Here is a 26,852-nt window from a genome sequence, read left to right on the forward strand (position 1 = left end):
TGGATGCAACTTCTGTCACTGTCCCTGCCCCCCTCCCAGCCTGATCTGCCCTCCAGCTCCCCCTCCCTGTGCCCAGTTTTGCCCCTCCTCTCACTCCCCCTGCCCAGAGAGGTTTCCCCGCTGCCTGGCAGGGACTCTTACGGCTTTGTGGTGCCGCCAGCTGTCCATCCAGCACAGAGGCCCAGCACTTACAGGCGCAGGCTTTCCGCCGGCATTGGATGTCTCCCGCAGGTGGCAAAGTGCCTTATACCTTAACCCCAGTGCCGAGTACAGCACCGGCACTGGGGAGGTTAGGATTGGGCCCTAAGTACAGCTAAATTCTATTTCAGCCAAAATTTGGTAGCAGCACTATATCCTGCACTGTAACAGTAAATATTTAACACACCATCTGATTTCTTCCACGATGGCGGTTTTGTTTGTGATCTGTATCCAGTCAGTCCTACCAAGAACATTTGTCTCAGACACATCTGCAGTTGAATCTCAGGAACAAAAGCAATTTATAATTTAGAAATGTTTGCAATTCAAAGACTGATTTCTGACAGATTTCTCAAGGCATTAGGTTCACTGATCTAGGGTACTTGACACCTGCAAGTCACATGAGATCTATTACTCCCTTTGCTGATCTCTCCCATTCCAAGTGAGAAGCGGGGGCTCCCCAGTACTTCTGAAAGTATTGAAGCCAAGGGGTACATATCTGGGAATCTTTGGCTTCTAATGTAGCACACTGAAGGCTGACAATTTCATCCTTGCAAATGAATCCTTTAACAAGGCAAGTCCAGGAACCTACCAATTGATATCAAGTCAGTTATGTTGGATGTTGGAAGTTTCTTATTCTTAGTGTGGGCAGTTTATCTCCTGCCTGTCGCTTTCAGTTCATTCCTTCATCAGAGCCAGGCACTGGCAGAAAGGCTGCCTAATTTAAGTTGCTGCATCATTCCTCAGTGCAGTAGTCTGCTTCCTAAGGGACAATGTGGCCCCCTCATACTTTCATTGCTACATAACTGCACCTACAAAGCCTGCTTGCTTTCAATCACACAATGCCTTAGGATGCCTTCTGCACCTTCACTGGTCTCTCTCTATTGAACAGAATGCTTTCCAAATGGTTTTAATTACGTGCTTTGTATCTCTCCAATATTATGAGAAAATTCTTATCCCCAGGGCACTTCTCTGTTGCCATGCATTGTGATTAATTTGCATATTGTTATAAATAGAAATAATAAAATCTGATATTACGATACAATGCATTTGGTGACATGGATCAATGGCTCCAAGCAAAACAGATACTAATTTTGCAAAAATGAAAACACAAAATGTGGCATGTACAAGCTTATCTTATCACCCACCCCAAATATAATCAATACTGCTTTCAGGAAAATTAATATCTTTCATTTTCTTTCCAGAGGACATGCTTTCATTGTTGACAACTTTGTATTCTTCTGCTTATACCAATGCCATCAGTGGATTCCTAATTTATCCAAGGGAGAGAGGGGGAAGACATGTAGGCTAGAAAGGAAAAGTAATATTCCCAAGCCTTGGAATTCCCTGAGTTGCCTGCAAAAGTGGAAAGTAACTACTAGATCACAAAGAAAGACCACAAAGGAGAAAAGGCAGAAACATACAAACTGTGAAGGTTTTTACAGCAGCAGACACAGCAACTCTGACTAGACAGACAACCAGATGAGCCACTAGTCAGCAGTTTGAAAAGCTTCATGTCACAGTGGGGAACCTGCCTCCCCTTTTCCTAGCTAGTAGCCTCTTGAAAGAGTCAACTACATTGAAAGAGTCCAACATTGGTGGAAACCATACTGTCAACTAGTCTCCATAGTCTTGAAGATCTCTAGTTCCTGCATAGGAGCTCAGTAGTTCAGCATTCAATGACTCACAGCAGAATGTGTGATTAACTTTACTGAGAAGTATTCATATGAAAGTTTTACCAAGATGGTCCATTTACACAGGCAACTCACAACTTTAGGTTGCAATCATCTAATCATAAATATGCATGTGTATGAGTCAGCCCAAATGGTAGCTGGAAGGTGAACTTTAGGTCACACTCACTAACTATCCATAAAATGACTCTTAGCCTTTGTCTTATTGCATCCAGTCCTCAGTGGTTCCTGGACCAAAGTAAATGGGACTCAATCCCAATGGGACTCAATGGGACATGCTTATAAGGGGAGACTGAACTTTTCCTCTATCCAAAATGCATCTGTAGTAAACAATGCTGGCTTTTTTAAGATAATGATTCCATTACTCATTTACCCAGAGTATGCTAATGTGTCTCCACTGTTACCAGCAACTGTGAAGCAGGGAAGCAGGTTGGTTGTGTTCCTGCATACTTCTTTTTATTTGTTAGATACTTTATTGAATGAAAGTAGAAATAAGATTTTTTTTTTAAAAAAAAAAATACACAATCTACTTAACATATTCACTTTATATGAGATGAAGCCATATCTCTCTACTTCTCTTGTTCCCCTAAGATGAATGGTTCCCAGACTGTGAGCGGAAACAAGACAGGGGAGCTGTGGAATTCTCACTAAAAACCTGCCACCCTATACAATACAGAGGATTGTAGCTGTAATGGGGAGCCTTGGTCAATGGCCCAGTAGATCATGGGAGCTGCCAGTTGAAAAAGTTTGGAAACACTGCCCTAAGACTGATATTCTGTGCCATACTGCCTCTGAACTCTTAGATGGTATATAACCATCATGACTAATTGTTATTGATCAACTTCCCCTCTGTGAACTTGCCTCCTTCCCATTGAAGCTAGTGGCCATTCCCACATCTTGCAGGAGTGAGTCCCATAGGTGAATTATGTGATGTGTAAAGATATGCTGTCTGCCTGCCTCCTACCAATCAATAAATCCAATGTGGTGCTCTTTACATACACCAAAAACAACATTAGGGACCTTTCAGCACAAGTCTCTAAAGTTGCAGCACAGCTCACACAGTTCCTCCAAAGTTAGTTTCCACTGTGTTTACTGGAGCTTTTTCCCAGCTTAAGTGTACTGCACTGCAACTTCCATTTATACACCTACAGCTTTTCTTTCTACCCTCCCATTCCATCTACCTGTCCCTCATTCACTGCCAAATGCCCATACTTTGAGAGTGGTGCTCGATATCGTCTCTGGCCTTGTCAATCTCTTGTCAATAAAAAAAAAAATGGGGTGGAGAGTGGGAATGACAAGAGATATGAATTGTATAGTAAAAGGACATAAAACTCAAAAGCTAGTGATACACGGTTTATCTGAAATATCCATAGTAAGTAAAGAAAAAAAATTGACAGGGGCTTCTAGACTTGATAGGCACATGGGATTCAAAAACAGGCCCTGGGTTCCGCTTGTATGTGTCTACTTATTACCCTAAGAATCTGCTTCAAAATGAAGAAACTTGTTATATCTGCCTTTGTGCCACTTTGTTATGTAAGATCCACAATGCTGGAGACATAATAGGTATTATTTCATGACTACATGTGGAATGAGATGCCTCAGTAGGCTGTGGTCACCTGATTTTGTTATGTTTTCTTTATGGAAAAGCCGGAAGCAAATGCTGCTTAACTTGGGCTCTCTCATCTTTTTAAAATGATGCCTCTCAACATGACGTGAAGTCAGGGAGGAGCTCTCGCACTCCTAGAGGCCATGCCCTCCATCGCCATACCATTTAGGGAAGAAAGGCACTTTGAGCAGGAACACATGCACAGTTCCAGACAATTAGATCTCATTTATACCATAACAACTCCATGCAGAGGAGGGGCAAGTTGACATCTGAGCCCTTGAAGGACCATCTTTTGTTGGGGCTTGAGCTTTGTGGTATGTACCCAGAAGCTGACTTTCCATTTAGAGAAAAAGAGGGGGGGGAAATGACAGGCACCAACTGGCTCTACAAGGCCCAATATTATCCTCAAGATATGACACTGTATCTCCACATACGCTAGTGCAATGACAGCCCCGCTAATGTAGGAGCCCCCCTGCCAACAGATGCACCATAGACGCTAGCGCAAATTATCCTTGTTTTTCAGGCTGGTGCCATTTCCACATGGAGCTGAACACTGTCCTCTGCAGAGTTCCACTAAACCCCACCCCAGCCTCCAAGGAGAAAGAAAGGTTCTGTTCCAAGCCACTCTGTCCATGCCCCCTACAGGGCACCACTGCATGTACACTCTGGTGGCACCACTCTCCATCACAAACACCATCCGTTTTTTAAGTCAGAGAACAGTTGAGACGATGTTGTCAAGTTCCCCCTCTCTCTGTTCCCCCTTGATCCCCACAAAGACACTGTGCAGATCCCAAGGAAAACCTGCAGCCTGCCTGAAGTGACTGGTGTGAGCCCAGCTGCTGCTCAGTGAGGGTGCTGACCTACTCGTGCCTCCACAGGCTTACAAACTACATGGCAGACAGTGAATCTACTGATGCAGCCAGGCCTCACTGGTACCTGTTACTCAGCTGACTGTTGGGTAATTTGCAATGGCACAATAGCCCTACTAGGAGGAGATGGTTGGCAACCCCACCTGTTTGTTTCTCCTTCAGGTGCTGCTCTGTCACCGATACAATTGAATAAAACCTTTGGTTGGATTTCCCTTGTTGTCTCTTTGTTAATACAAGAATCCTTTCTTCTCAACCAAGCAGGGTGGGACTTTGCAGGAACAGAGATCACTCTGTTCTCAGGGTCCGCAGCATCCGCACACTTTGGGCTTCCAGGGGGAGGAATGAGCCCCTGTTCTCTGCTGCCATGGTAGATTGTAGGCAGTGGCAAGAGGACAGGGGGAAGCATACTGACAGCATACTGACAATGCATCAAAGAGAATAGGGTGTGAGGGGGTGTGGCTAACTGAGCAAGCCACTGAAGTAGGTGCACCCCCTGTCACATTCCAGCCAAGTGATTGCCCTGTGCTGTGCTCCCTCTGACAGGTTCATGTGCTACAACCTGTTGGGCCTCAGCTGGGCCTGTTTGTGGTGATGCAAGGTATTAAATGCCAAATGGGGTGCTCTTTGCCTATGTCCTTCTGTGGTTGGGTGATTAGTGAGCAGGTCTGTGGAGTGACCAATGTGGGTTCCAGACCCACTTCCCTCTCTTCTTTCTTCCCTGACATGAGTGTTTCTGGCCAGTCATGCAAAAGGTGAGCATCTAGCTGGGAGGGGTGAATCCCATGGCCGACCTTTCTCCCAGCATGTGCCTTTGTGCTGCGAACCACCAGCACATATTTTGCCTGTGCTGTTGAGCCTCCCATTGAGACTTGTTCCAGTGCCTCTCCGTGAGCCATCTTTCTACCTGTACACTGCTCTGCTCAAAAGGTATTCCTTGAATGAATGTGTTATACGGGCATGATGAGAGGACTTGAACCTCTCTTGAGTTGAGGGTTGAATGAGGGTATTCCTTGAATGAATGTGTTATACGGGCAGGATGAGAGGACTTGAACCCTGGGTGCAGGGGTCCCTGGGAATTTTTTTATGTTTGCCCCTTTACTGCTGATGCCACTGGGACTCTTGTGGGGCAGAAGGGGTGCTGTGGTATCCTTGTGTCGTGTTGTGTGTAGTGTCCTTGGGGCATCGCCCTGTGCCTGTGGCTATGTAATTCAAACCTAGTGGCTGGCAGGGAAACGGTATTCCCCATGCCCAGCACCTGCCTCTCAATGGCCCTGCAACAGCCCCATACCCTGCTCAGCTCACCCTGGCTATACTTTTCTGGCTGCCAGTGCTGGATTGATTGGATGCAGCGATTGGCTCCGTGGACTTCAAACCAATGACACATGGATGTCACACAGATGACTTCAGGGCAATGTATGTGCTGGTGTCAGGATGCCGCTCTATGGATAACAGGTTGTGTTGCTGTTTCCATGAAGACTTGCTTTGTCGGGACAGGCTTGGCATTTGCCCTTGTTGGGCCAGTGTTGGTGCAGCATTGGTGAGGCATTGCCAGGACAAGCTTAGGATAGAATGGCTGTTACCTTGGCACCAGTGCAATGTCAGTGCAACATCTAAATAAGATTGGGCTGTAAGAGAGGTTATTTCAGGCTGCCTTAAGTTTGCAAACTCTGCTTCTTCCTCCCTGGACTGAACATGAGAGGAACACAGAGAGGAAGCCATCACTAAAGGTGTCAGTAATGTGATGGCTCTTTTTAATGTTGGCAAGGTGATGGTAATGCCCAGAGAGTGGCCTGTGGTTTTGGCACCGAGAAACAAAGCCACTGATGCCAGGAAGGAGAAGATGGCCATTAATTCTCCCTGTCTGGGATGGGGCTTGAATAGAAGCAATGGATTGACAAAGCTCCAGCATTAGATGTGTCAAAGCATTCTGTAAAATTCCTCCTAGGACTGCAGTTCAGCAAAGTAATCTGGCTGCAGAGGGAAGCAGCTATGAACCCTTTTCTATTTAGGAGGGTCTCCCTTCCACTAAAAGGACGCAGAGGCATCTGCCTGGCTGCTTGCAATCTACATGCATGGCAGATCCAGCTCTGGCGATATGAGCTTCTCCATTGTTGAGCCCCTTTCCAACAGCCCACTCTGGGAGGATCTCCTTGTTCACATATTAAAAGGGGTGGATAATGCTGCAAAAAAGTAAAATAAAACAATCCATATCCTCTAGGGAAGGAAGGGAGCTAAGCAAGCCCCACCTCCACAAGGAAAGGACATTCCATCCCTGCCCATTGGTTCGCAGTGCACGGCGGTCGTTTCCCAAGACACCTGGCCCTCTGGAGCTGGAAGGCAGCACGCGAAAGAAGCAACAGGCAAGTCTGTCTGGAGAGATCCCTGGCGCTGGAGAAGTCAGCAAGCCCTCTGCAAAGGCCGGGCCACCACCAAGAAGAAAAGGGCGGCTTTCTCTGCCCAGCATTCAGACAAGTGTCCCCGACATCCCCGCCCGAAGGCGGGGGGAGCATCCAGCGCAGAGCGGGGCTGCTGGGATCCGAGCCCTGCAGGGGCTGTGGCGGGGGCCTGGCGCCGGAGGAGGAGGACTGGGGAGAGCTCGCCGGCGCAAGAGCTACAAGTGGCTGCGCAGCCGCCCTGCGCTCGGCCCTCTTCCCCGTTCCCCACCGGTTCTCTCGCCCCGGCCCTGCCTCTTCCATCCACCCTTCTCGGGTTCGGCACGACCGGGCTTCTCCGGGGGCTGGCGGAGCCCCGGCAGAGACCTGGCCGCTTGGTGCAGATCCCAGAGCTGGGAAGCCAGTCGGGGGCGGGGGGAGCTGCCCCTCAGTCCGCTTCGGGGCCCCCTGGGAAATCAGGACGCCTGCCCCCCTCGAAGCGCTGCTCCGGTGGGGAGAGCCTTTCCCGAACCCCGGCTCGTGCCTCTCCTGCGCGGACGGCGCCACGGCCGGGGGATGGTGAGTGCCTGCGAAAGGGGGCGGCGGGAGCTTCAGCCCAGACCCTGGAGCTTGCGACGCCGCATCCCAGCTGCTGACACAGACCCAGGAAGGCCCGCGCCGGGAGCAGGACTCGGAAGTCCGCCTGCCTGGTTCCAAGGCACCCAAAGGGAAAGGCGGTTTGGGGACGGGGCGAGCAGAAAGACCGCGTCCAGCGCCACGGAACAGCGCACCGACAGCACACGCACACGCGAGCGCCCCAGAGCTCCCTCCAGCCCCGGAGTCCCGCTCCCTCCGTCAGGCCACTCGTCGGAACATGCAAAGCCTCGCTCTGCGCCCGCCTTGATGCTCCCCCTGAAATGGGCAAGGCTCCAGGCTGGAGAAACTGACCCGGAGCGGAGCCGAGCCGGGGTCTCTGGGGCGAGGGATGCATTTCCAGGGGCAGGTCACCCGCTGGGACTTGCTTTCTGACCACACACACTCGGTGAGTCGGAATTTCCGTGGGAGCAGGCAGAGTCCGGCACCGAAAGTTTCTCCAGCACGCGCGAGCCGACCCGGGTTAAGCGCCGCACTTTCACACGCACACGCGTCTTGCAAGTGATCTGCGGAGGGCGGAGGCGACTCCCTGCCCGCGGGGCTCCCACGCCAACCCGAAGCAACTAGTACACAGTCCTCCCGCAGACCCCCCGCCCGCCCGCCCGCCTCTCGCCCCGCAGCATTTCGCCGCGAGGCAAACCCCCCACTTCAATCCCGCTCGTGCCCCCCTTCACACGAACGGGATCGTCAGTCCAGGCGCTCTCCAGGCACCGAGAGCAGCGCCCAGAAAGCCGGAACGCTCCTCCCGGCGAAGCGGAGCTGGGCAGGAGGGCAGCTCTGCTGCAAGTGGGGGACCCCGGAGCAGGGGCGGGACACGGGGGCTCTTATGCAACTCCGCGCTCTCCAGCGCTCCGAAGCGCCTCTCCCGGGCGCCTGGCCCGGCTGCCAACCACCTGCTGCCGGGGCCCTACCTGGAAGAGGCGGAGGATGTTGGCGACCATGATGGAGACGGAGCTGCCCGAGGCGCCGATGACCCCCACCACCTTCTCGGGCTTGACGAAGACGGGCGGCTCGCCGTTGGTGCAGCGCACGTCGGAGGTGTCCTTCTGGATGAGCGCCTGCACGAAGGTGAGCGACTGCTCCAGCGCGTAGGTGTCCCGCGAGCAGGTGTCCAGGATGCGGGCGCCCAGCGTGACGTTGGGCAGGAGCTCGGGGTCGCTGTTGATCTGGTCCAGGGCGTAGAGCATGGCCTCCAGGCGGTGGATGCCGTTCTCCTTCTTGATGTCCCCGCAGGGCTCGCCGGCGCCGGGGCCCTTGGCGTGCACGGGGAAGAGGCCGCCCAGGGTGAGGTCGCCCTCCAGGCGGATGGAGTGCGGCGCGTACATCTCCTGGCCCTGCGCCAGCGCCGACAGCAGGAACTCCAGCAGGCACCAGGGCAACTTCAGCAGCGGCAGCGGCCGCCGCCGCCACCACCCGCGCCCCGGCCCCGGCAGCATCCTCGCCGGCGGGAGCACGAGGAGGAGCAGGAGAGAGCGGGAGGATTCCCCGAGCGGGGGCGGGAGGCAGGTCCGGCCGGCCGGCCGGCTCCTCGGGCACCCGCTGCGCCGCCGCCGACCCACGAGAGCCTGCCTGCCTGCCTGCCTGCCTGCCTGCCGGCCGCGCTGCGCTCCTCCGGCGCTCGGCACTGGGCGAGGGAGGCTGGGCGGCCGCTTTAAGGGCTCGGTCGGCGCCTCTCCGCCTCCCGCGCGCGCTCTGCCCACCTCCTCCGCTCGCCTCGCCGCGGCTCGGCTCTCCTCTCCCCGCGCGTCATTACGCAGCCGGGCGGCGGCCGGGCGAGGCGAGGAAACGGCGCAGCCTCGCCCGCACCGGCACCAGCGAGCCTCGGGCGGGCAGCGTCTCTTTTCGGGCGCGATCCCCGCCCGCCGCCTGCCTCTCCGCGGCTTCTCCCAGGAAAGCCGGTCCGTCCCCCACCTGTTCCCCTCTGCTCGGGGATCCCCGGGCTGCGCTGGGAGAGCCCGGCGCCCGAGTGGGTCTCAAAGCGCTTCGCTGTCTTTGGACGGAGACCAGACCTCTGGGGCACCGGACCTCACCTTTCCCGCCTTGGCAGCGTCCAGTCCCAGCTGCTGCCCATTCCATAGATTTCTCTTCCCAGACGTGAATGTTGCTGTCACAGTGGTAAGCCCCCCCACCCGGGCGGAGACCCTGGCCAATCTCTGCTCCCTCCTAAGAAGTCTGGCTAGAGCCTGGCGAGTGACTGCTGAGTTCAAAACACGGCACAGCATCTCTCAGGCAGGGGGCGGCTCTGCCCCAGAGAGGACCTGGCTGCCACCTTTTCATTTCCCAATCCTTTCTCATGCCAGTTGGGCCCCATCCTACGGATGCTCCCCAGGCACAGATTTAGGCTTTTGTCAGCTTTGGAGAGAGGGGCCTGGACAGAGAGAGGGGGGGGTCTCAGTTCCATTTCATGCTGACTCAAGACTAAATCCCACTATTTCCAGGGGGCCTCTTCCTAGGTCAGTCTGGAAAGGGCTGCAACCTTGCAGCACAGTGCAATGTTTACTCCCCACCTGAACTGACTCCCAAATTCCTACTGTGTTCATGGCTGCATACTCCTAGGTGAAGATACATGAGAATGAATAAGGCTGCACCCTGAATGTATTCATTGGGCAGCCCAATTCTCACCTGGACTGGCACAGCCAGGCTGTATGACCTGTGCTGTATCCAGTGCAGGTAAGGAGGCAACTGGAAGTTCTCCCAGGCTATTTTTGCCTCTACCCCAAGCAATGCCCAGCCTGCGCTATGGGGTGTCTTGAATCTCTCCACCAGCTATATAACTGGTGAAAGTCCAAGCAGCCCAGTGTGACACCTGGAGGTCTAGGAGGGCGGTTAGGATATGGCAAAGGAGGCCATTGCCAATCCCACCCCCTCCTAGGCCTCATCCCTCCTGCCACCTAGAAACACCCCTTCCCACCTCTGAAACAACCTCCTGCCACTCTCTCCCAACCCCTGCACCACTCAGCCCTAAATCACTTCAGCCAGCAGCTCTGTGAGGGGTGGCACAGGCCTCCCCACTGGTGCTGCTTACCCATGCAGTGTTGCAAATGTGCTTTACAGCACATTTGTGACACCTCTGGCCAGCATAGGGACAACTGCGCCGGTGGAGGCATGAAATAGGATTGCGCTCTGAATTAGATGTTATGTGCCAGAAGCCTGTGCCAAGCTAAGGTAACAAATGCTGACTAATTCCTGAAAACAAATACGGAATGTTCACTCAAGCACCAGTTGACTAAAGAATGTTTTGCACTTTGCAGATGTAAAACCACAGCCTCATTAATGGCATCAATAAATATTATCTTTCCTATGATGTGGTGGGTTGATGAAAGGCCTCTAAGCAGTTAGAGGAATAATACTAATGTAGAACGGGAAATGTGTCATTCTGAATTCCTTCTCAGCTGTATCTGAGGTTTGCAGTTCGCGGGGTGGAAGAAAGGAAGGATGGCACAGATATGGATGAACACAGTACTGTATGATAGCAGCTCATCCAACTATACCTTCTTCAGTTTATAAAATGCAACATGCTTCCCTTGCAGCTGGATCACATATTTTGCTAGCAATGTCTCCATTTCTAGATTCTAAAGAAGCCAAGTATTGGCATGGATGATACAATGCTAATGAGACTGCACAGAGTACAGATGTAAGCAGCCTCTGTGTGTGTGTGTGTGTGTGTGTGTGTGTGTGTGTGTGTGTGTGTACTTGCACGCATGCAACAGGGACAGTTTCAGCTGTGCACGTGTGTGCATGCAGGGGTGTTGACCAGCTGCACTGGTTCAGGGCAGAGGTATTTGAGACACTGCAAGTAAACAGTGTGTTAATTACAAAAATGACAGATGCCAGAGCTCCACCTACTTGCAAGTCACATCTAACCTAGACATTCATTAAGAACATAAGAACAGCCCCACTGGATCAGGCCATAGGCCCATCTAGTCCAGCCTCCTGCATCTCATAGCGGCCCACCAAATGCCCCAGGGAGCACACCAGACAACAAGAGACCTCATCCTGGTGCCCTCCCTTGCATCTGGCATTCCGACATAGCCCATCTCTTCCAAAAGAAGCAACAGGCAAGTCTGTCTGGAGAGATCCCTGGCGCTGGAGAAGTCATGAGATCTCAACCCATAATTCCCTGATTGTGGAGTTTTTTCATTCCCTAATAGGTGTGTGTGGTTACCTGTGTCATGAGGTAAAAGCACTCTGCACATGCCCAGGGCCATGCTTCCATCTATTTTTACTGTCATTGTTAAGATCAGCAGGCACAGGCATCTGGAAAGGAGCAGCTCATCATTTCTTTACTCAGCGTGTGGTTGGTCATCTGCTTATCCCCCAGCAGGCTTTGCTGAAGACAGGAGATATGAGATAGGAAGAGCTGGAGAAGGGGATTGGGCTTCACGCCCCCCCTCATGTGGAACTCCTTGCCACAGGATGTGGTGATGGCATCTGGCCTGGACGCCTTTAAAAGGGGATTGGACAAGTTTCTGGAGGAAAAATCCATCACGGGTTATAAGCCATGACATGTATGTGCAACCTCCTGATTTTAGAGATGGGCTGCCTAGCTGCAGCACTCTGGCCAACTTTCGTTGACCTGTCCACCACCACCCCAAGATCTCTCTCCTGATCTGTCACAGACAGCTCAGACAGCTCAGAACCCATCAGCCTATATCTAAAGTTTTGATTTTTTGCCCCAATGTGCAGAAATATTTTTTTTTTGTCTGTTCTAACTCTCCCAACACTCAATTTTATTGGATGTCCCCTGGTTCTGGTGTTATGTGAGAGTGTAAAGAGCATCTCCCTATCCACTCTGTCCATTCCCTGCATAATTTTGTATGTCTCAATCATGTCCCCTGTCAGGCGTCTCTTTTCTAGGCTGAAGAAGCCCAAACGCCGTAGCCTTTCCTCATAAGGAAGGTGCCCCAGCCCCGTAATCATCTTAGTCGCTCTCTTTTGCACTTTCTCCATTTCCACTATGTCCTTTTTGAGATGCGGTGACCAGAACTGGACACAATACACCAGGTGTGGCCTTACCATCGATTTGTACAACGGCATTATAATATTAGCCGTTTTGTTCTCTATACCTTTTCTAATGATCCCAAGCATAGAATTGGCCTTCTTCACTGCCGCTGCACACTGGGTCGACACTTTCATCGACCTGTCCACCACCCCCCCAAGTAGCCTTTGGTTGCTTCTTTAGCATGGTGCCTTCCAGCTCCAGAGGGCCAAGGTGTCTTGGGAAATGCCGTGTACTGCTAACAAGCCCCCAAGGAAGAGGAGATCTGTGTGGGAGAGGAATCTACATGGGTGAAGGTCAAGAGCAGGAAAATCAGAAGATACATGAAACCCTGAACCTACACAGCTGCTTCCAGCATCTTTTAGTGACCAGAGCTTCTGAAGATCGTGATGGGTCACACCGTCAGCTGATTGAACCAGCCTGCAGGGAAGACTCAATCCTACAAGAGACAGAGGAGAACAAAGGTGGTGCTTGGTTTCCCTGCCAAGAGCTGTGGAAGCTGCTGTGTGCCAATTTAATACTTGCCCACAAGATGCGTGGTCTTCCAGATTCACGATGTGACAGAAAGACTGCCAAAGTAGGTCAAGCCCACAGATCATTATCCTTTCTGCCTTATTCATGAGGGAACAAATTACATGGCTGCAGTTATGAGCAGGTCATTTCTGACTGTGAGTCTTTCGGTAGGAAGGTGAAAGCTCTTGGGACCCAGGTGGGACTCAAAAGCTGGTTTACTTGGGATAATTTGCAAGGCTTATGTACAACTGTAGGAAATAAGCAGAACAAGCTTGAACTTCTAGTATGTGAAGTTCTAGTCTGTTTGACTCAATTAGTAAAACTGAACTGTGGCGGGATGAATCTCATGGTAGGAAGGTAGGAAGGGAAGGATATCACTTGTTCAAAAAGAAGAGATGTGATAGAAGGGCAGGAGGTTAGCATTGTGTGGGCTGGATCCTTTTGGCACCCAATGCCACTGTAATGAGTGTTCTGGCAGTAGAAGGTGCTTCCTGTTCGTTGCAAAAGGTGACCCACTGGAGCATGTGGCCTTGCTGCTCCCACATGCGGTGAGAGGCCGGCTCTGTCTGAACAATGGATGTCTGCCAGCACTTGTAAGTTGGTGCAAGGGTGGGAGGGAGGCAGTGAATGGGTGGAATGGACAGAGAGGGGATTGGACAGGCAGGGTGGTTGGAATGGGACAGTGATGAGGAAGGGGGGAAGGCAGGACTAGGAAGGGGAGGTTTTAGCAGCAGCAGTGCGTGCCCGAACCTAACCTCCTTCCTGGCCTTGATCCCCGACCCCCTGTGATATCACAGGTGCAGGTTTGAGTAGATCCAGTGGCCCAGAATGGGCTTATCCTGGGGCAAGGGAACAAATGTTCCCTAAACCTGAGGAGACATTCTGAAACCAAAACTCCCTCCCCCCCCCCCCCAGGATATAGCAGGTGCCACATTGGTGCCACTGCATTGCTACATGAGGAGTTGTGGTTGATTGGGCTGTTAGTGGCCTTCTGCTCAGAAATCCAACAGAATGGACAGGGTGGCCCTGTGGAGAGCATCTGAGTAAAAGTTAGAGGGAAAAGAAAACAACAACAACATTGTGATCAAGGTTTAAGGAAAAAGAAATGAGACCATCAGACCAAGGAGAGGATGATGCTTTCCTTAAGAAACTTACAGCTCAATCCTATGCCAGCTCCTGCCAATGGGACAGACACACACATGGCTGAAACATGCTGTAAAGCATGTTGCGAGGAAATGGAGGCCAGTGCTGCCGGCAGAGAGCAGTGCCCGCCAAATGGGGTAAGTCCAATGTGGGAAGGTGGGGAGAGGGAAGAACAGGGGTCAGGAGGAATTGTTTTGGGGTCCCGGAGGATGGGCAGGTGGGTGGTTCAAGCCCAGGAAAGGGGGGGATGGTGGAATAGGCCTCTGCAGCATCCTAACTCCTCTCTTGGGCCTGAAAGTGCCTCATGGGGCTTCTCGGTTATATGCTACTGACTGACCTGGCATGGCTCTAAGAAGATCTATAGAGACTGCTGGGGCTTGATACGGGATAAAGGAACAAACATAACAAAGGGAACCAAATGATAACTTGTGTCAATTGAGGGAGAGTTAGTGCAAAGGGGGAATGGTCTTCTGCAGTGACTGACTGTGGGCATCTCTTTTGTGACTGTCTTTTCATGTATATTTGCTACCTAAAGTGCTTTGTGAACTTCTTTGTGAAAAACTATCATCATCGTCATTGTCCCTTCATTGGGCTGTCTCCAAGGGCTCTAAGATCCTACTCAGCAGTAGACAGAGTTGAAAACATTCAAAGGCAAACAGGAATGTACAGTTATATTGCCTCTGGTCTCATACATAAACACAGTCAGTGTTGTCTGTGGTTCTTCATCTCAGGCTAGCAGAGGGCCCAGGTTGGCATACCCCGATATCAAGGTCTCCTGATGTCCTGGCTGGAATCAAGAGATGGACTCATCCCAAACACTACTCATGACGCAATCCTGTCCTGCACTGGAACAGGCAAGCCAAGAGGCTTGTGCTGTATCCAGTGCAGGACAGGGGCCATAAGGCAAGGGGAAACATTTCCCCTTACCTCCAGGTAAGGGCCGCTGGCCCCATGGGTCTCTTCAGAATTGCGCCACCTCTTGAAGTGGCACAAGTCCAAGGAGAGTGGAATGGCTTGAAGCCGCTCCATTCTCCCCAGGAACAAGGGTTGGGATCTGGCATAACTGCTGGATCCCAACCTCGCCTCCTGCTCCCCACCCACCTGCCCTCAGGGCCACCCACTGCTCGCTTAACCCCCACCCAGGAATGCCTCCCTCCTGCCTCCTCCCTGCCTCCCCCTGCCTACCTTTGCTCCTTGCATCGGCCCAGTCGGGCTGACACAACCCGTGTAGAGGAAGCCAGTGTGGAGTCTTGCAGAGGCCTCTGCAGACTGCTGCTTCTCTGAGCGCTGGCCCGGCTTCCTCCTGAGCAGGCGCAAACGTGCCTTATGGCGAGGGACTTGCACTGGCCCAAGTCAAGGGCTGGATTGCGCCCTAAATGTCGGAAGAAAGTCCATCCTCAGAGACCTTGGAGATGGTGGACTGGAGGTTCTGTTAGTCCTTCTCTGCACCAGTCTCTGCCCTTCCCCATTACTAAAATTACACATCCAATGCCTACAATATTTGTAAAAGATCAGCTGCAGCATGGATTACAAACACAACCCCCCTGAACCTGCATATGACAAACCTGATGCAAGAGTCACTGTGCTGAACTGCAGAGGAGTTTTAAAAAAACACAAAAAATAAAATAGGTCAGCTCAAGCCAGTGTCAACAAATGTTGACTTGCCATCTGTGCACTCCTTCGCTCTTGCTGTTCTGGAGTGTAGTACAAATTAAACTCCCTTCCCTGCACATCCAAGAGAAAGGCAGAAAGAGCAAGGGGGAAAGCAGGTCTACCCAAGCCCATTACAGCTGATAATACTGTCAATTGGAATATCTCTCTCCTAGCCAAATAAGGCTGCAAAGCCACCTTTCCTCTCTTTCTTACTCTCAGAGCACAGTGCTTTGAAAGACGACTACAGGCATGTGGAGCGAGATAATGACACTGCAGTTGAACAAACTCTGCCATACAGCTCGGGCTGGTGCGTTCAAAAATAGCACATGACAAAAGCATGGATCCGTGAGATGACAATTCGAATGTTGATCGTGCAGCACCTACACTCCCGCTGCCATCTCTGGAATGGATGCGATGTTTTAAAACATGTCGCTGCTCAGCCAGACCAAAGCCCAAGGCCTCTTCCCCTACACTGCAGAGTCAGGCCATGTTTTCTATCCCCTGGCTAAAAACAGAGTTGCTCTAGCTGGATTTTTCTGATGTCTTCATGGCATTTGCTCGAAGAAGAAAAGGAAAGAAAGTGGACCGAAATCGCAGGGCAAAGGGAGCAGCGGTCTGTGCTGATCACAAAGCAGGTGCATTCAGAGACATCACACTGTCGGGCCAGAGACACTCGGAGCTTAGCTGGAAGGCAACAGACAGGCTGCTTCTGTGATGTCTGAAAGTACTGCAGAGTTGCCTAGGAATAGGGTGGCCGTTTTTGCAGTCTCTCCCAATAGAGAGGTAACGTGCTAGAAGAGGAGAGGCACAAAAGGAAGGGCCTAATTAGAGAATGTAGGAGGTGGAGAAACCTAGCAAATATATGGGAGTTTGGAAATAATACTATAAGGCTTCATTTATTGACGTCCTTTTCAGAGCATGTTTCAGAGTGGCAAATTGATTCCAAGGGTCTGTGAAAAGGGAAGAACCCGGTTTGTACTCCCATGCAGGGCGCAGAACAGACCTGGCAATGCTCTTGGGGAATTGTTAATCTTGAATGTGTGCAAGATTATCATCACAACTGAAAGTTAACAAATAACATTGTCAGTCACATTTGTTCCAATTTTAAAGAAGCTGTTCTCCATCCTGAATCGTTGGGAGTATATAGTCAAGATGCAGATTTTTGACCTCTTAATGCTGTTGATCCAACCCTATCTGGGGAGCTGAGCTTAACAGATGTTTGATTACATGAAACTGATAAAGCTCAGAGCTGGCAGCACATGTGAAACAGACCCAAACGTGGAAGTCATAGTTGCAGTTACTTTGAATTAATTGAACATGCATTACAAGGATATCATCTAATGTGTGCATCAAACGCCATAGAAAATGATGCTACTGTAATATTACCTTGGTGAGCAAAAAGAATGTGCTCAAGGCTAATAAACCTTTTCTGTCCATTGATGGTACAGAAAAGGGAGGTACCATGCAGACCATTAGCTGTAGCAGAAAACACAGTGGAGGGCACATGTACCTTTGTTCATACAGTATTATTTTATTCTATGATGTCAGTGAGAGAACTATAAAATAACTCCTCAGGGCAGGCAGCAGGCTTAGATCAAAGTACTGATCCCAGAGCCTGATGAATCACAGAGAACTCCTCTCTTCTCTACCCAAATTAATCTGATGGTGACTGAGAAGGAAAGTAGATTAAACAAAAAAGGTAAGAGCTATGACTTCTGGCTTCTACTGGAATAGAAGAAAAAGATCCCATCATTTTTGATGTCTTATGTTAGGTAGGGTGACCAGAAAAAAATGGGGCTTCAGCGGCCTTAATAACTAGATCAGTGTTTCTCAAACTGTAGGTCACGAGCCAATTTCAGGTGGGTTCCCATTCATTATGTTATTTTTATTATGTTATTTTTAATACATCTGTCTTGATGCTACCATGGTGTGTGACTGCTTTTGGGGAACTGTTACAGACCTGTACTTTTAACAAGCTACTATGTGTATTCTTTCAACAATGATAGTCAATGGAACTTCCTCCTGGATAAGTGTGAGTAGGATTGCATCCTAGGATAGTTAAAAATGTTCCTGCTTGATGGTGTCACTTCCAGTCATGACATCACTTCTGGGGGTTCTGACAGATTCTCATTCTAAAAAGTGGGTCCTGGTGCTAAATGTGTGAGGAACACTGAACTAGGTAGAAGAAAGAAGGGAAAAATGGCAGCAGGCACCAGTGTTTATATCATAGTGCTATTGTAGGAGAAAAGCACTTGATGTTAAGAAAGAAAGAAAGAAAGAAAGAAAGAAAGAAAGAAAGAAAGAAAGAAAGAAAGAAAGAAAGAACTATAACTAACGGATTAATGGACTGAGGAAGTAATGGCTGATGAACTACTAGACCTGCTGAGGACCAGGGTGTTGCTGGAGAAGCTGCTGGCAGGAGAGGGGAGGAAGGAGGACCTTAGCAGGTTGAACAGGTGTGAGCTACCCTGGTGGTGGGGTGCTGCAGTGCAGAACTGAGGCCATTGTTGGGAAATGAAGAGGAGCTAATTAGCTTAAAGAGGGCACAAGTTCTCCAAGTGAAGCTTGGACCAGGAATTTGGCAAAATAGTAGGTCTCTGGCTTTGTCTTGGGTAAGATTCCCAGAGGCAACACTTGATAAGTGAGTTTCCTCCAGTGGACGATGGATGGACTGACTCACTCACTCACTCCTACCCACCAAACTCTCCCTTCCTCAGGTGCTGCTTTTATTCCTTAATAACCTGGCTGCCTCTAGTGGCTGCAGCTGTGCAGCATACCCACTGCTAGTTAGAGCCCTGGGATTAACCCTGTGCTTGCCTGCCAGAGCAAGGGGCCACTGTTGACACCGCACCCTGTCTCCTTGAGAGATCTTGCGCATTTCCATTACACCTGCCTCCTGATATCATGTGACTGATTCCACTGACTGGGAATTTCCTATGCTTTGTGTTGTCAGGCACTGTTCTGTCTCCTGCCTGTCACTTCCAGTTCATTTCTCCAGATGTTCACCACTGATCAAACTTTTGACTGGGTAACTGACTTGAATTCCTGCTGCATCATGGCAAAAGGTCCTCTCATGCCTTCATGACTAAGGACCCAATCCTATCCAACTTTTCAATAGCGGTGCAGGTGCAACCTCAATGCAGCCTGGAGGTAAGGGAACAAACAGCAATGTAATGTAAACAAGACTGTTTGGCATGTTGCTATAAACAGGAATCAGAGCAGCGGATAGTATAAGGCTGAAATCCTATGAATACTAATCTGAGAGGGAGTTCTATTAAACTCAATGAGACTTCTGAGTAGATGTGCATAGTACAGTGTACTACAACTGTAGTACAGTGCATTTCATTGGATGGATTGAAGGATTCAAGCAAAACAGATTGTGATTTTCCAAAAATGAAAATACAGGCTGTGGCATGTGCAGGTTGATATTCCTAGCCCTGTGCCATCCCAACATAAATAAGGGCACGATCCTAACGCACCCTTGGGCCGGTGCAAGTCCCTTGATCCAGCCGGATCCTAGCCCCCATTCCCAAGCAGCGCAAAGCAGCTGCAAGCCACTCTGCTCTCCTTGGACATGTCACCTCCTGAGGTGGCACATGTCTGAGGAGACCCATTGAGGCTGTGGTGGCTTACCTGGGTGTAAGGGCTACAGTTCACCCTTACCTCTGGCTGAGCCACTTAGGGCCCCCATCTTGCGCTGGATACAGTGCAGGCCTCCTGGTTTGACTGTTCCAGTGGAAGATAGGATTTCGCTGTAACACGATTGTCAGAAAAATTAGTATCTTTCAAACGCAAAAATGAATCCTTTCCTCATGCCTGCCAAGGCACAACGACCAAAGTTGAAGGTTCTCAGGCCTACCCAGCTGCAGCACTCTGGTCAACATATGTAGAACTTTAGAGATCAAAAAAGGAGTGAATGTGCCAACCCACACAGACAGAACCAGATAGAGTAATACCAGGAGGGCAGGAAAGGCTTTATTGGCTAGATGTAGCTGGAAATGAGGAGTGTGCCAACTTGGGCATCAAGGGATGAGCAATGCCAGATATCAAAGCAAGTCCCCTCCAGAACATTTCCCCTGTATGCTCAGAGAGAAGGAATAATCTGGAGAGTGTGGGGGTTCAGTTAGACAGCAGATTCCAAATGAACTGCTCTAGATTAACCCAAAACAAGCAGTTCTAAAAATATATGTCCATCCGTCCATCCCCCCCATTCTGGGAAAGAAAGTCTCAAATTGATGGTGGTATGGTAGGGGATCACTACTGAAAAGGATTTTGAATGAGCAGCTTCAGCAAAAGCAAGGCAAGCCCCCCTAAACTCCCGCAACCTGACAAAAAGCAATCTAATACGCTCAGAGTATATGAGGGTATAAAGAAGAAGGGATAAAATCAGACTACGATAAAATGTAAATTATCTGAGTTCTTTCTGATTTGGGAGAAGCCCGTCTCCTGCTTTCCTGCTGAGACATAGCAAGCAATGGCTGAATGAAGACACTACAGTATGTGCTGACAGTGTGAGTTATAGTTCTGCACATCCCTCCCCTTGTAACTTTGCAATTAGAGACTTCTCCAAGAAGCTCTATCAGATTCCTGGACATGACAACTGAGTTCAAGACTGGAGATTTTGCTATGTTGGCTGTTACCTTCTTCTCTCTTGCCAGCTTTCTAGCTGCCACGCTGGCTCCAGAAGCTGAAGCCAAAAGGCACAGAGGAGGCCTAAATTGATAAATGGATTGCTGCTCACTAGGACTCACTTGTGCCTATTGTGCTCAGTTTGAGATGAATACTGAACTAAACAAAATGGGCCCAATTTTTCCCATTTTCCCATTCATCCCAAACCACACAGTGGCAACGTGAGGTCAGAGCTCATACTGCCACCACTAATGTCTTTGTCGGAAAGAACAATCCCAACTGCTGGCAAAAGTGTACTTTTTGAATCTCGCCCCCCCCACCCCCGTGATAGCATGTCTGAGACTTAGTGCAGTTCAACACAGTCATTCAAAAGGGTACATTCCTAATTTCAAGACACAAATAATTTTATATGATTTTCCTTTGTATGTGTTGCTCATCTTGATGACCATCTCTCCCGACTCTCCAACTCTTTCATGCATACACATTAAGAAACACTATATTAATGATACAAAAAGAATTAGCTGAGTAAGATCATGTATTGCAGAAGACGGCTGTAAGAATGAGGCAGGAATGGGGCCTACACACTTGCATAGAGAGAAACACTACAGAGATAACCTAAGAATGGTGTGTAAATTATACTGATGAGGCCAAACAGGCCTCATTCAATTTCCAGAGGCACACCATTCCTTTACATACTCAAAATTATGTACATACAGGTTGAGTCTCATTATTTGCAAGGGTTCCATTCCCAGAACTCATGTGGATGACAAAAATTGCATAAAAGCAAATCCATTTTAAAAACAATGTCCCTTTGCTGGGCGATTTAAAAACAGCCTTTGTGATGTAAGACAGAGGCATTAGGCAGACAATCCATCAATCAGTCTCTCTTTAGGCGCTTAAGAAAGGCTTCACTCTGAGCCAGGGATCCCTTCCTTCATCAAAGCAAAGTGATTATCTTTTTTCACATGCTCAGGGGGAAAGAAGGGGTTACTTGCCTGGGAGTGAAGCTGTTCTAACTGCTTGGAGAGAGAATGATTGATGGATTGACGGCTGCCCTATTTCACATTAAATTTTTTCCTTTAACTTAAAGTGCCCTTCTCATCCCATTGAGATAAAACGGCAGGTAAAAAAATATGTGGATAATTAGGTTATACCTGTAGAAACCAATTCTAGGTCATATCTCTGTCACACTCCAGTGTGACCAAAATTGGGAACTCGGATGGAACTACTAGGATGGAATAAGACCAATGTGGATTCTCAAAAAGTCCTGGAGCAAAGTAAATGGGCTGCAATCTCAAAGTACACTTTGGGAGAGAAGAACTTGCCCCCTATCCCAGAAGGCAGACTGTTTGTATTTCTGCACACATATGAATATAATTAACACATTTTACGGCATTCAAATATATAGGGTTGTTGGTTTAGAACTGAATCTTTACCATCTCCATGCAATCCTTGGAGTTGAGGGAAGCAGGAAGTATCTGAGAAGGTATTTCCCATTTATTTTCTGTATCCTCAGTGTGGGTGACACTCCTTGGCACATTTCAGGTCACACTTGGTTTCTTTTCCATTTCATTTCTAAACCACTGGTAGTGGTGAGTGAATTCCCTCACATCCTTTCAGCTCTTGAGGAGTCTTGGAGTGAGATTCACTCCTAGATCCCGCTTTAGTGTCCTAGAGAAAATCAAGACTCTTAACAGCCCACTCCTAACCAACTTTGCAGGGCTGATGGAACCCTGGAAAGGAAACACCATTTCCTTACCTTGAGGAGGCATCCATAACTGCCCAATACCACCACAAGATGCAGTGCATGCCCCATTGACATGGCTGCATAGATGCTGGAAAGTTTGTTAGGACTGGGTTGCAAATGTGCTCTGAATTAAAGGAGTTTAATAAACAGTTTTAAAATGACACTAAATGATAGAAAGAGAACAAAAAGAAGAGAACCAGGCTCATGCAAAAATGAAGCAATTGCAAAGGCAACAAGGTGGAAGGGGGCTTGGGTCAAAGGTTGGCACAGAAGTCAAAAGGCAAAATGAAAATACTGACAGCTCAGTTCTGTCCTCCTCTTTGTCATGGTACTGCATGCTATGGTGGTGGTGGTGTGGGTGACCTGACAGGCAAATGGAAGGTTAGTAAAAAACAATAGTACTTACCTCCATATAAATCCTTAGGCTGCCTATGGCAATCCTTATATACACCACCCATTTTGATGGCATATATCCAAGGAGAGAAAAGGGGCAGAAAGGTTTGTGGGGATAAGATCCAGCATGCATGACCTCCACTGGATCCACCCATCCCTTCCCCTCTCTGTCCCAGGGTTCCTTTCCCCCCATGCCCCATTCCTCCCCCTCCCCACCCATGATCCACTTCCGCCAATGATTTACTGGGATCTGGGAGGGCGCTTGCCGTTTTCAGCAGTGGCCCGGTAGCATAAGAACATAAGAATAGCCCCACTGGATCAGGCCATAGGGCCATCTAGTCCAGCTTCCTGTATCTCACAGCGGCCCACCAAAGGCCCCAGGGAGCACACCTGATAACAAGAGATCTCATCCTGGTGCCCTCCCTTGCATCTGGCATTCTGACATAACCCATTTCTAAAATCAGGAGGTTGCACATACGCATCATGGCTTGTAACCCATAATGGATTTTTCCTCCAGAAACTTGTCCAATACCCTTTTAAAGGCGCCCAGGCCAGATGCCGTCACCACATCCTGCGGCAAGGAGTTCCACAGACCAACCACACACTGAGTAAAGAAATATTTTATTTTGTCTGTCCTAACTCATTTTGTGATGGTGCAAGTCAGGCTGTGCTGCTGGAATAAGAATTCTAGCTGCGCAGCCTGATAATAGCATTGGGCTGAAACTGTGTAATCATGTGTGATTACTCAGAGTAAGCGCCATGGTGTTAATGTCATTAGACTCCCAGCTAATCCAGGATCTTGGGCCTGCACCCACACTTGGCCAGATGCCTCAGATGCTCTTGATGTTGGCCCAGAGCAAATGAGAACAGTGGATTGCAAGACCCTGCCTTCTATAACCTACAAGCAAACAATCAGATTTAACCTGTTGGGTTGCGTACTAGGAAAAGCGTCAGCTGAACTCTTGATATTTGCAGAGTCAGGTAGAGATCATGGCTGAACAAGTTGGATAAATGTCCAATTTCTGATCAGCTGGAGAAGATGGAAGGCAACAACAATGGAGCAGTAATAGCTGCTGCCTTGAGCTGACTCAGGAACCTCTTCAGGATTCTGAAGTCCATACAAGGGCCTCCAGGAAGGTTCAAAACAGGTGAAGAAGTAGGCAAAGAATGGGGGCAAATAAAGGATATTCACCACAAGTGCATGAGAAGATTGCAATGTTATGAAATAAACTTTGTTTCTCAAATACTGATTAATCCTTCAGCATTTGTTCCTAAAGATATTGAAGTATGATATAGGATTCCTCTTGCCAGTACCAGTGTCCTTGGCACATTGATCATAATCTAATCATGATTAGATTTCTTAATCATAATCATAATAATATTTCTTTTCTCTCCTAAATAAGTCTTTGGAAAGTGTAAACATTGATGAGTGGGATTTAACTTGCAGTGACCTGAAGAAAGAGGGGAACAGAGTGGGGTGGGTGGGAGGAAGTAATCTGCTTAATGTTGATGAACAGCCTATTCATGCCTATTGCAAAGAGCAATTCTTGAGAAGAGCCACTTATGAATCACTCTCAGTTACGGCAAGAACAAGCAAAACAGCAGCAACAATTTATCAGTAATTTGGAAGACCTGTAAGATAATTCATAAGAACATAAGAACAGCCCCAGTGGATCAGGCCATAGGCCCATCTAGTCCAGCTTCCTGTATCTCACAGCAGCCCACCAAATGCCCCAGGGAGCACACCAGATAACAAGAGACCTGCATCCTGGTGCCCTCCCTTGCATCTGACATAGCCCATTTCTAAAATCAGGAGCCCATTTCTAAAATCAGTATATTCAGTATATTTTTCCCACATTGCAAGTAGTGGGCAGAGCTTGGGGTTGAGATGGAGCAATTAGTTGAGATGGAACTTATTCAAGTTGATAGCTTCACCACTCCCCTATCTACTCCCACTCTATCACCTCATCCAGTGTTGTAGTCCGAGATTTGCTTCTTTTGCTTCACTTGCTATCTCTTTAAAAGCTGTCAGACAGGGAGGACTGGGGAGCATGGCTCAAAATCAGCATGTGAGCTGTAAGGAAAGTTCACACAGTACAACTCAAATGCAAGCAATGCACACTGGAAGCAGCTTCTGGATTTTTGGCAATGAGATAACAGGCTTATGATGTGAGATTCATCATAAATTAGTACTAGGCCCATAGCCACCATGTATGTGTCAACTTATTGCCTTAAGAACCTGCATTCAAATCAGCAGATTTATTATCTCTGCTTTCATACCATCATATTATGTAAGATCCACAATGCTGGAGACATAGCAGTTATTATGTCATGATGACATGGATGAAGCAGAAAACTGGAGGATGAGGGCCCAATCCTATGTGATTTTCCAGTGCTGGTGCAGCTGTGCCAATGGGGCATGCACTGCATCCTGTGGTGGGGCGACAGTCACAGAGGCCTCCTTAAGGTATGGGAACATTTATTCCCTTACCTTGGGGCTGCATTGCAGCTGCACTGGTGCTGGAAAATTGGATAGGATTGGGCCCTGAGATTCCTCAGGAAAAGTAGGTTGTGGTAGCTTGATGAAGAAGAAGAAGATGATGATGATGACGATTTTGAACTTGTGGAAAAGCAAACACTGCTTAACTAGGTCTTCCTCACTTTCGCCCTAGCCCCCTTGCCATGAACCAAAATAAATCTCATGTCACCATCACCCTTGAAACTCTGAATTAGGAACATAAACCAGTGGGTTTGGAACTAGGAACTTAAACCTAGTGGGCAAACCACTAGCGTTTGCATCACTTGATGCTGGAGGCCAGCATGTCACCCCATGATGGATCTCCTCCCATGCAGTGGGTACCGCAATGAGCCGGCTGGTGGGCTTGGGGATATACCATTGTCCCGCCCCACTGGTTTTTTGGCTATACTTTTTGATAGAACACAGATATTTCAACACAATTTTTTCATCACATTCTGCTATAAATTATGCATTGAATGGTATATAACGTGGTAGCATTATTCCTACAAATCATAGTTTTAGCTGTTTTGGTCACTAATGGTGTCACCTGCACCAGATGTCACTTTACTAACACCTTATTGGTTCCATGCTGTATCATAATAATATCTCATTGGTTCTGTGAACAATCAGTCTCATTGGTCCATTCTGAATTAAGAAAATGTACTTTTTTGTTACACAAAACAGTTGCATTTTTATTTTCTGTTTTTTTGGTCATAATTTTTGATAGAAACATATTATTCCTACAAACCACAATTTTAGTGATTTTGGTCACTAGTGCACACCACCCCCCTGTGTGTGTTGCCTGGTGCGGCCTGCACCCCCCAGCAAGGCCACTGACATAAACTGAGTTCTTCCTCATCCTCACCCATGACATATCATATGTACTTAACAGATCACACAGGAGAGAAAGGAGTCAGCTTCTCTGCCATTCTGAGGACCCAATCCTATCCAACTTTCCAGCTCCGATGTAGCCACAGTGCAGCCCTGTGGTAAGGGTACACATGTTCCTATACCTTGAGAAGGCCCTAGTGACTGCCCCTCCACCACAGGATGCAGTGCACACCCCATTGGTGCAACTGCACTGACAATGGAAAATTGGACAGGATTGGCCCTTGAGACTACTATTCCACTCAAACTATAAATCTAATAGGATGACCATTGTCCCTGCTGGGGTGTGCTATGATCCTCTGTGCTGTAGGGATATGAACAAGCTGTCTTTCCAGTGAGAGAGAGCAAAAGTTACAGGCAAACAGTCCCCATCAATCAGAGAGAAAGTCCCAGCTAGATGTCTCAGAGAAGCCACAGCTCTCTTAACATTGACCAGTAGATGCTAAGGCCCAGTTACAAAGATTGCAGGTGTATGGATTGTGGAATGAGTGACAGAGCCATTGTTGCCAGAAAGAAGGGGAGGGGGGGCTGAAATAAATCCACCTTGATGGGGAGAATAGAAGCAGTGCCTTTTCAAACTTTCAGGATAGTGGATACAGTCAAAGTGGCAGGGAAAACATCTGGCTAGAAATGCAGTTCAGCAAAGGAGTCCAGATGCCCAGGGATGGCATCTTACTGCTCTCCATTAAGGGTTGTCAAGGAATTACTGTAAATAAATCTGCCCCCCCCCCCCCGCTAGCGAGGGAGCTGCTGTGGCTGCTGCTGGTTTTCTCACTCCCTCGCTCCATCTGCGATGGTTGGTGAGCAGTGCTGGGCGCCTCCGGAGGCATCTCACACTCTGGAGCTGGAAGCACCACATTGAAAGAGAATGAGAGGCAGGGTGGGGTGGGGAAGGAGGGAGATGCCTGCAGAAACCAGGAGGCCGGTTGAGCCCGCAGGTGCCTGCTTTCCTGCCTTGCAGCAAGCAAGGAAGGACGGGGTC

The 26,852-nt window shown here is 48.9% G+C and overlaps 1 protein-coding gene across 1 annotated transcript in view; it reads right to left on the reverse strand.

The window, feature by feature from the left end:
• The window catches only part of GRM7 (glutamate metabotropic receptor 7), a 466,404-nt gene extending 457,677 nt beyond the window's left edge, over window positions 1–8,727 (reverse strand). Inside the window, exon 1 of the mRNA XM_066613569.1 lies at window positions 8,299–8,727. Coding sequence (XP_066469666.1) covers window positions 8,299–8,712 — 414 coding nt within the window. The 5' untranslated portion in view covers window positions 8,713–8,727. The remainder of the gene's footprint in view (window positions 1–8,298) is intronic.
• Between the last annotated feature and the right edge of the window lie 18,125 nt (window positions 8,728–26,852).

This window comes from Tiliqua scincoides, chromosome 2 (genome assembly GCF_035046505.1).
Source record: "Tiliqua scincoides isolate rTilSci1 chromosome 2, rTilSci1.hap2, whole genome shotgun sequence".
Taxonomy (NCBI): domain Eukaryota; kingdom Metazoa; phylum Chordata; class Lepidosauria; order Squamata; family Scincidae; genus Tiliqua; species Tiliqua scincoides.